This window comes from Poecilia formosa, unplaced genomic scaffold (assembly GCF_000485575.1).
Source record: "Poecilia formosa unplaced genomic scaffold, Poecilia_formosa-5.1.2 Scaffold1299, whole genome shotgun sequence".
NCBI lineage: Eukaryota > Metazoa > Chordata > Actinopteri > Cyprinodontiformes > Poeciliidae > Poecilia > Poecilia formosa.
The window spans coordinates 7,453-18,232 of record NW_006801238.1 but is presented as its reverse complement, the minus strand read 5'-3'; the positions used below and the strand labels follow the sequence as shown (position 1 = coordinate 18,232).

The window sequence follows — 10,780 nt, the reverse complement described above, 5'->3', positions numbered from 1 at the left end:
GATAGTTGGTTTCTTGGGCACTGGAATAATAATAGCTGACTTAAAATATGAGGGGACAATGGCCTGATACAGTGATGTATTGAAGATGTCCGTGAGCACATGGGCTAGCTGGTTTGCACACTCTTCGATCAATAATGAGACTGAGAGGAAAGGAGACAGAAAAAGAGCAAGGCAGGCATACATACTGACTCAGGGATCAGAGAGTACTAACATCCTGATTTGTTCACCAGGCGACTCACTCATGTGTGAACAAATCACAGTACACTGCTGAAGTGGATGAATCTTTATTTTATTTATTTATTATTTATTTTATTATTATTTTATTCTGAGTCACAAAATGTGGAAGTTCCATCCAATTTGGCATGTTTCCACTGGCCTAACCTGAACTGAGAAATGAATAAGTCACTCAATGAAGTGATTCACATAAGTTCATTCACTGAAGTGAACAAATCATACATGAACGACACAACACTAGACCCAGAAGTCGTATTGTGTGCATCAGGAAGAAGTCAAATTCAAGCGGTGTGTCTTGGCCTTTAGGGACTTCAAGGTGTTCATGTGGCCGGAAAATAAGCTAGAATCATCACATCCGACACTTTGGACAAGATGTTTGTTTTTCCAAATATAGAGCTGTGTTTTATGGTCACACATTAACTTGGTCCCAGTTGTCCAAATGACATTTATCCAAAAGTTTAATGTTTTAGATGCAGTTTTGCAGTTCTGCCATATTTTTTTCTTAAAACTGTTAAAATAAATTTAACAGACATATCCACTTACTCTAACAAGGCGTGTGCGTGTATCTATAGGCCCACAGAGCTGTTCCGTAGCTGTAACATGCAGTCAGACCAAGGTGCCATGAACGACATCAAGCTGTGGTCCAATGGGACGATCAAGATGCCCTTCATGAACATCCCAGTCCTGGACATCAGGAAGTGTCTGCCAGACATGTGGAAGGCGGTGGCCTGCTCTCTGCAGATCAAACCCTGCCACAGCAAATCCAGGGGGAGCGTCATATGCAAGTAGGTCTACTGATCACTACATTATCAAAATCCAGGAGAAAACCTCAAATGTCATTTATCTTGGAGCAGTTGCTACAAAGTTAACAGACATATCCACTAGACTTAACTAGACTTTGTAAAAATTAGTTAACACTGGTAACTATTTAACAGTGGTAAAGCATGAAAAATGACCCAGAATCTTAATTAACTTGAAGAGGAAATATTGTTCCTAAAGCAGAGGAGTAAAAGAGCAACTGGAACAAACTTTTAACTTATCTTCCCTCAGTCTAAATGGGGAATTTTAGATTTATGTTAAATAAAAGGCATAAGATATATGGAGAATCCATTATTCTTTCATGGTAAGTTTAAGACCTGGCTGCATAACAAAGTGGCTGAAGGACTAGAAGGACACAGAGAGGCATAAATACTATGACAGAAATACCACAGCTGACAGGTATTAGCTTCCACTATGCTGCAGTCTTATTAGGGCTTCTTCCCTCTACACCAAACAAAAATACCTCAGTATTTTTCTCCATTTGTGCTTACTTGATTTAAAAGTCTTTCTAGTGCACAGTACATCAGTTTTGCTTTGAAAGTGATGTGCTGTCATTGACAGGAGAGTGTTTTGCAAACTTAAGACATTATTTTAAGATGGAATCCTTTATTGATTCAGCTTAATTAAGTCTACTAGTATAGCATTGTTTCACAACGGGTCGTCTCAGAGAGGTTTAACCACACCTACATTCTTAGCTATGAAACAGTACATTAAGTTTAGGTCAAAATTCAAATTGGTTCTAAAGCTTTTCTGACTAAGGCTCCGTTTACACAGAGCTGGTTTTCAGTGAAACGGAAGATTTACATTTATGTCTCCGATAGAGGTGCACAATAAATCAGATTGGTGATCAGTTGATACTTAAATGTAAGGCCGATCTTATCCATCATTCTTATCTTCCTCAACAGAGGTCTAAATATCAGCCACTGACATCTGTTGCTCTGCTGTCAGAGAGGTTTGACTGACAAACTGGCCCACCACGTCATGTCTGCACTGTTACCAACTCAGCCTTTCTAGCTATATTTAGTGATATTTCAGATAAAAAAGTCAGTATCTACCAGAATTGTAATTGGTAGATCAAACATTTTAAAGATGGTGATTGGCAATTGGCCAGAAAACTGCAACCGGTGCACCCCTAGTCTTCAGCGATTAGAGACTCTGACACATTGTAATAAAGATGCTTTTTTTAATTTTTTATTTATTTTTTATTTTTTATTTTTTGCATCAGTCATGCATCTTTGCAAAAATCCTTGAAAGTCCTGCTACAACCATCTGGGGCAGTTTTAACACTTGCTCATAAAAAGCCCCACCTATTTATCCAAAGCTTCCACTTCACAGAGCACCCTTATCCTTCTCAGCTCCTCCAGACTAGTGGCAGCAGCAATTAGAAAACAACTGGTGGAACTGTGAGTCTGCTGAGCTCATCATACAAATTACAATTCTCCTAAGAACAGTTGTGAATAGCATCATGGAGGAGCGTTGTTGTAATGACGTGTTGAAGGCAGAGTGTTAAAAAGGGTACCAGGTTCTTAAAGAGACAGAAGCCATTTCCAACTCATCAAGAGGCAAAATTTCTTTTAAGTCATGTTTGCTATTTAGCATCTTTATAACAACTCAAGGTGACATAGCTCATTGATTGTATAAAATGGCACTATGTGCTTGGAAAATACATAGTACTCCCACTTAAACAATTTGCATGTCAGATTTCAGTCATCTTGTATTTTCTTTTGACTTTCCTTCTGCTCTCAGGTCAGACTGTGTGGACATTCTGACCAAGTGTGGGGATAAGAAACGCTTTCATGAAGGACAAACCCCAGAGAGGCTCTGTGAGATGCTGTCTCCCATCGATGACCCTGAACGCTGCATCCCCCTCCACAGATATCTCAGTAAGTTGCTGTTTATGATATTTTATCTTCCATTGTTTGGAAGGAGCTATTCTTTGCTTTAGTTTTATTAAAGGAGCCTCCTTTAGTCATGAACATTCTGACAAGCTTTAACCACTTTGCCAATCTTTGCTTTCCAGCCAGTTACTGAGAAAGTACCAGCAATATTTGATTCAATAAATTCATTTAAAATTTAATTGTCAGATTGATTGCATTTGTTCTTTAGGAAAAAATGTTATTTGGTATTTTTTCTGTGGTGTGATAGTGGCACAGCACAGTCTATCAGTCATCACTATCCTCCTGACTACCAGGAAAAAAATATTGTCCATTCACCATTTTTTTTAAATCCCACAGTCTTTGTAAGGTAATAAAAGGTTTTATGCACTTACTTTGTCTCTTCCCATAAAATGTGTTATTACTGTTGAATGCCATTTTTATGAATTAGAAAAAGGTACGTACAAAAGTCCCACCCCTTCACATGTGGTATCATTGAAAAGCCCTAAATGTCCTCTCCAGATACCAAAAGGAATTAATTCAGTAGAATGCAGGGGGTGGGAGATATTCGAGTTTAGAAATGTCCTCTACAGAGGACAAAAATGAACTACTGGCAGTCAGGAGGATATAATGATATCCTGTCATGGAAATAAAGATCCCATCAGTCCAAATACAGTCATGAGTAAATTAAGCACCACCTTTTAAAGACAGTAAGTTAAATCATCTACTTGCTGTATGAATCTATTTTATAAAATTAAATTAAACAATTTTTATTTTTTTAAACAACCTCTTGGTTGCACTACCTCTTGGAATTAGATAGTACAGTCAGAAGATGTACACCATTATCCGTACACAAATTTTATTTTATGTCTCCATTTTAGTCTCTTGTCACGTCTTGAAAGTTCAGTATATATTGATGTTTAGTAGTTTCTTTGAATAATTTGACAAAACCGTTTTGAGTTATTGTTTTTGTTGCATTGATGAAATACTAGTTAAATACATGAGCAACTACACCAGCATCATCATCTATATTTAGTTGTTGCTTTGGTTATTGCTGTTAATTTCTCTAAGTTCTGCCTATTTCTTTAATGTTTCCTTTGAATTGTTGATAGCATAAATAAAAAAAGATTGCTTTTGGTTGTCTGAGCTCTTTTATTACTTTATTTCTTAATGTAATGCATAAACATTTATCATGTTCCTTTCTACTCTTAATGATCATTTTAAGGCATAATTATCTTTATCAAAAATCAGATTAAACATTCCTTTTAATATTTTAATTGTGCACAAAAAAAGCATGACGAAATTTAAAAAACAGCAACTCTTGAAGAAATGCATTACAACTGTTATAAATGGATGGATGGATGGATGGATGGATAGATAGATAGATCGATCTGGAATTTGTCATTTGTAATATTTTGTTTCATTTTATATGCTGGATGAAATCTGTCATCACAAACTGACTCAGGTCTTCCATCCCTCCAGCACCAAGTTTGCTGAGCAACACCATAGTGGAGGAGATCATCCATCCATGCAACCCTAATCCATGTCAAAGCAACCACATATGCCAGGTCAACAGAAAGGGCTGTCTTGATGAAATCAACTGTCAACCATATCTCTGTGTGCCAGGTAGGGGGCGCTGCTGCTGCAGTGTTTGCTAGCTGTTAGGCGTTATACCTTGGTATCTGAGATCTTGGTGTGTTTCAGGTTGTAAAATGGGAGAGGCTTCTGAATTTCTGGTGCAGCAGGATGCTCTCACCCAAGTTCCAACTCGTGATGGAGCTCCCAGTTGCCACGAGATGTGCAGCTGTGGCACCAGTGGGCGTCTGGAGAACTGCGTGGAGATTCCCTGTGTGGAAACAGACAAGGGCTGCGTTGTAGAGGGGCAACGAAAGAGTAAGTCTTATGTCTTATAAAAGACATAAGAGGTATAAGATTTATTGTTATAAGTTCTATTCAGTCAGCAGTGAATAGAACACCATGAATAAAAACTAGACTCTGGGTATCCAGCTCCAGTCTTCCAGGGACGATGTCCATTCAGGTGTAGATGTGTCTGCTCCAACACAACTAATTCAAAAGGCCCAACTTCCTCCTCAGCAGGTCAAGGTTCTGCAGAGGATCTGCTAACGACAACATGCAGGACACAGACTAGAGGAATGGCTTTGTTTATGAGTACATAACCGACGTTATGTACATCAGTTATGTACATAACGTCGGTTATGAGTACATAACCGGCGTTATGTACTCATAACAATTAGCATTTAGCATTTTCTTTTTGCTAAATGCTAGAATAATGGGAAATGGATGGACAAACCTCTGGTAGCAAGACAAAGCAGGAGAGACCTCCTCCCACCTGACCACCCCCAGCCCCTAAGGCACCAGACAGCCGCCTTAGCTAGAACTCAGGAGGACCAGAGGATGGTCCACCAACCTGAGCCAGCAGCAGCAGTCGGTGACCCACCTCCACTGCAGTGCTGGCAGCTACAGTGCCCCCATTCCAGACCCAGTATAGGACAGCACCACAAATACCAGCAAATATTATTTTATTAAAATGTTTTGTTTTCTGTTTTGTCAGAAGGTTGTTTTCCTTATTCTTTTCATTTTTACTCAGCTTAGTTAAATGTTCCTACATTAGAGTTTCTTGACAGAAGTATTTTAACTGGAAGTTGAACAATTTTATGACTTAATTTGTGCATTTTGGAGAGACGTTGTGTTTATGGTGTACATGTTTCCATCAAAGCTTTTTTATTTAAATAGGCTTTTAATTCTCCAATGCATGATGGAAATTTTGGCTTCATCTACCTTCTTTGTTTTATCTATCTTGGTTTTAGCCAGCTGATATGTCTTTTTTGTGAAGCACTTCAGTGGCCATTATAGATGATATGTACAGGGCTACAGCAATAAATTGTTGATTGATTGAATAATTATGCCACCTTGTAAATTCCCTCTCTTATCTATTTTTCTGTAACATCATACATCACAAGGCAGGTATTCATAAACAATGATTGACTGAAAGCTATTTGACTATACCCTGATAGTCAGATGGTGCCACAACTTGGTTATTGTGATTATAACCTTTGTTAATAATTGAATTTGCCACTTAATAGTTATCCCAAGCTATTACTGAACAACACCAAGGTTAGAACTTCAAGATTGATACTGATACCAATCAGTATCAATCTTGAATATATGGATCCTACTAGCGTAGTATTGAGTTAAGTTTCATCATGCAGCCATACCTGCTGAAAAACATTTATTCTGTGTAACTCTGTAGTACGACTTTGAGCCCCTTGTCATTTGGTAACATTACTGTAATGACTCTGTCTCCAGTACGGTACCCTGCTTTTATATGCAAAGTCAGAGGACCAAAAACTTTAAACTACTTTTGAAGTAGTGAAATAATGTTAAGTAGTGAAATTTTGTGAAATAATGAAGCTTTCAATAAGTAGTTCCTTTGTCTTTTGTTGCTTTGCTGTACTCCACCTTCAGACCATGGGACGACCTTTAGAATTGACTGCAACACGTGTTCCTGCTTTGCTGGAGAAACAATCTGCTCTACCAGGAAATGTCCCACAGAAAGTGTCCATTGGACTTCTACTGGTTGGTGTCTTTAATGATTTCACTTGTGTTGGGGAATATTCGACAAGGCCATCAAAAAGATAAACTGTCAGATGGCCATATCTCATTGGCTCACGTGTTTATGTGTCCTAATCTGTGAGTTTTAACTCTCTCTCTCCCTCTGTGTCTCTCAGATCTTCCCTGTAACTGCCCATATCGTTTCATCCCAGTGTGTGCCTCCAATGGGCGGACCTATCCCAGTGGATGTGTGGCTCGTTGTATGGGATTCAAAGACCACCAATATGTCTTTGGCCCCTGCCATTCCGTTAAACCTTGCTCTGACATAACCTGCCAAAGAAACCAGAGGTGGGTTCAGTAAACGACCAGAACATATGTTTAAACTCCTTAACACTCAGGAAAGCACTTCTATTTTCAAACCTTTTCTGTCCCTCTGCCCTCCCTGGACAGATATCTGGTTGTTATTTCAGGTGGTTTGATTTTGTCTAAGCAGATCCATTGACACCATTTCATTCACAAACCTTCTGATGTCCCTGGTCTCCTCTCTTTAGCCTCCTCACCCTAAAAACAAATGCCCCACAGCTTTCAAAGCTTCCTTGCCTCTACAGATTTGTGGACCTCAGATACCACAGATGCAAAAGGCCAATAAACAAGATTACATTAGAATGAGACCACCCACTTATTTTTCCCGGGAATCATTTGAGGGGTTATTTCATATAAGCTGAAGTGCCATAAATTCTAGATAAAACCATGTATTGTATAAATAATCACATGCTGTGCTTATTTGCAATTATTTATAATGTGTGTAACAGATTATTGTCACCACAACACAATATAACACTATAAACATGAGGAAATGTCTTCTACTTAACAAAGACAAATGGGGTATGATGTGCCAGTCCCTGGGACCACTGCAGCTGATTTAATGGTGAGGCCTCAGTACTCTAGAGCCAGGTCCAGAGTTTTGGGTCTACTTGGATGTCTCCCTCTAGTGGGAAGTGGCTTGAGAGCCGAGAAACAGCAGGCGCAAATCGTGACACCGCACCTACCATGGAACTTCCGGTGGCATGTGTCACGGCAACCACTGTTTTCGGGGCAAGCTGCCAGTGTTGTCACTGACTTCAGCTGACTTTGGCACCTCATACTGGCAATTCCACTGACACCTGCTGTTATTGGTCACAAGTGTCATTGTTTTCAGGGCTAGCTGCCAGTGTTGTCACTGACTTCGGCTGACTTCGGCTGACTTCGGCACCTCATACTGGCACTTCCGCTGACACCTGCCGTTATTGGTCACAAGTGCCATTGCTTTCGGGGCTAGCTGCCAGTGTTGTCACTGACTTCGACTGACTTTGGCTGACTTCGGCATCTTCCAAGGGTTGCCGCTACTTCATACTGGCACCTCCCACGCCTCACGGACCGCTCTCGCCTATTGTCGCTGACGAGATTTAGGGCGGCCATCTTAGAGCGGTCGACCGCTCCACTCAGCGTTATACGTTTGGCTGGCACGATGAAGTATTTGCGCATTTAATCTTTCATAACACGCTGTTTCGCTACTGGAAACCTTATACAAACAGCTGCATTTATAAACAATTGTATTTTTTAAAGTATTTTTAAATTGTATTATACATAGTTCAGCATATTTAAATATGCTTAGTGGGGAAAACAATAGAACAGTAATAGAATATTCTTTGGTGACAGCTTCTGTGTCAGATTTAAAATGAATGAATTTATAATTCAAGAAAACACCGATGGATCTGGCACAAAGTATTGCATTTCCTCTTAAGTGTTGTGTTCCCTTAAAAAAGCAAATACGCCCTGGTCTATTTTGGATACAGTCTCAAATTTCAGTTTCCAATAAAGAGCCTCAGTGAAAACATGTTGACAGCTGCTGTAAGATGCCACTTGTGCCACAGGCTTCCGGGTAAGGTGCCACTTGTGCCACCTTACCACTGGGTAAGGTGGCCACTTAATTCTATTTGTTTGAACTAAAGTTATTCATATGCTACAGGTCACACCAGTCCGTGGCACCCATGGTCACGGGCTGCTGTGCCACCTTACCCGTTGCTGCCTTACTACTGGGTAAGGTGGCACAAGTAAGGTGACACAAGTGGCCATGAGTGCCACGGGCTGCTGTGACCTCATTCTATCTGTTTCAGATAGAATGTAGCATATGAATAACTTTTAGTTCAAACAAATAGAAATAAAATATATCTTAATTGAAACATAATTCTCATACATATTTAAATATAAAGGCGGTGTTCCGACTTAGCAGAGAAAGACAACACCTGCACTGAATGCATGTCAGATGGGACCTCTTCTGCGACAGCTGATAATAGCTACCACTTGGTACCACTACAACTGACTGGTCGCCATGGTATGTCAGTGCTGACAAGTTTCTGTCAGTTCCGGATTATAATTATTTTCATACAATTACCTTAATATAATGCTATTACTAAACCGGGTAAGTTCACTAATATTGACTTATTAGTTAATATTGGTGACAGTGGCAACATGAGATATTGACAATTCCAGAGTGACATTATGTTCAGCATGGTTCCATGACAGTTCAGAGGATGTCATAAATTCCCAAGAAAGTAATAGACCAGGCAGCCACTATAACTTTCAGAGTTTTTTTTTTTTAAGATAATGCAAAGTTTTTGGAAAACATGTTATTAAAATTTTCCAAAAATTCCTGTTAACCAGTTTTAAAGAATTATTACTTATTATTTAATAAATTTAATATATGCTATTTCTCATTAATTGTGAAGTTCATTCCAGATTTGTGCGGCATAAATGAAGGTTGGTTCTCCATGTTCATTTCTGGTACTGGACATTGTCTTTAAAGTTTTCTTATTCAAAGATGAGACAATGAATAAAATCTGAACTACAAAATGCATTTCAATAGCATTTTCAAGGCAGCAGGAGGACTTTCACTTTCAAGTTAAACCACCTTCAAATTTTTTACACTGAAGAAAGTCAAAACGGAAAGTATGTACACCTCAAAAACTTTGACAATGTGTGAATCCTAAGCAACATTAAGAACAAGGTTGTTACATATTTTTGAAAATAAAAATTACTTTGGGTTATACTATATGGAAATGCTTTTTTAAATGAAAATTGTGCTGTTTACATATTATTTTAATTGGCAGATATGTTTCAACATTTTTAAAAGTTTATGTCACAAAGTATATGCATAGTAATTGATTTGTCAATATTTATTAGCCATTGTATGTAAATACTTTAAACAGCAATAACATATAATTTAAGTTTTCAATAGCCAAGAACTAAAATATTTGCGTATTATTAAATCCCTCTCTGAAATCATTTGAAGTCTTCTGTAAAATTCATGTTTAGTCAATGTGTGAATTTACTACATCAGGATCACATAACATATCATTCCTCCATGAGAAATTATAATATTTCATTACGTTTACATTTTTTTTTCAAACTTTATTAATTTCTACAATATATGTTTTACACAACTACTACGTATTTCCATCTTGGCCAAAGCCCTATCTGGCAACCCAACGGGGTTCAACAGGTTCCACTGTAATAGTGACACTTAGTGGTAGATTCAATTACTTTGGCTATCTTCCTTCAATTAAATTAAGTCAAAAATATTCAAGGTGTTAAACGGATAATTAACCAATACAATTACCACTGAAATAAAAATGTATAAACAGGCAATATAAGTAACACGTTTTCCAAAAATTGTCATTGCCATCCCCCAAAACATCGGCACCAGTTGTGACAGCTCTGAAACATTCTGGACACCTAACGGCAGCTCTAGTGGAAGCCAGACTCAGCTGTTACAAAGGTGCCGAAACCAATGGCATCCCTGATTCCTGTTGTGTATTCGATTAATTCAAAGACGAAAGGAGTTGGCTGGATTATTCAAATGAACTTTAGTGAATAAATAGGATGAACAAATCATACATGATATACAAAAAGTGTAGGAATTCAGCTAACATAAGTCTTTCTGAGAAAAAAACCCTAAAAATGATTTCTTCTTCGTCTGTCTTCAAGTGCTTCTTCTACTAGTTATAAAGCATCATGGGATATGTAGTCCATTTGCCAAAGCCAGTGGCAACCATGGTGGCCATTTCTATGGTGGCAACACTGGCAGCTAGCCCCGAAAACAGTGGCACTTGTGACCAATAACGCCAAGTGTCAGCGGAAGTGCCAGTATAAGGTGCCGAAGTCAGCCGAAGTCAGTGACAACACTGACAGCTAGCCCCGAAAACAGTGGCACTTGTGACCAATAACGGCAAGTGTCAGCG

The 10,780-nt window shown here is 38.7% G+C and overlaps 1 protein-coding gene across 1 annotated transcript; it reads left to right on the top strand.

Moving 5' to 3' along the window:
* Window positions 1-343: 343 nt before the first annotated feature.
* Window positions 344-6,996, top strand: LOC103132763 (reversion-inducing cysteine-rich protein with Kazal motifs-like). Its single transcript, XM_007544557.2, has 6 exons — window positions 344-1,019; window positions 2,800-2,936; window positions 4,410-4,553; window positions 4,632-4,820; window positions 6,414-6,524; window positions 6,677-6,996. The coding sequence occupies exons 1-6, from the start codon at window positions 835-837 to the stop codon at window positions 6,859-6,861; spliced, it is 951 nt and encodes a 316-aa protein (XP_007544619.1). The 5' UTR covers window positions 344-834; the 3' UTR covers window positions 6,862-6,996.
* The last annotated feature ends 3,784 nt before the right edge of the window (window positions 6,997-10,780 follow it).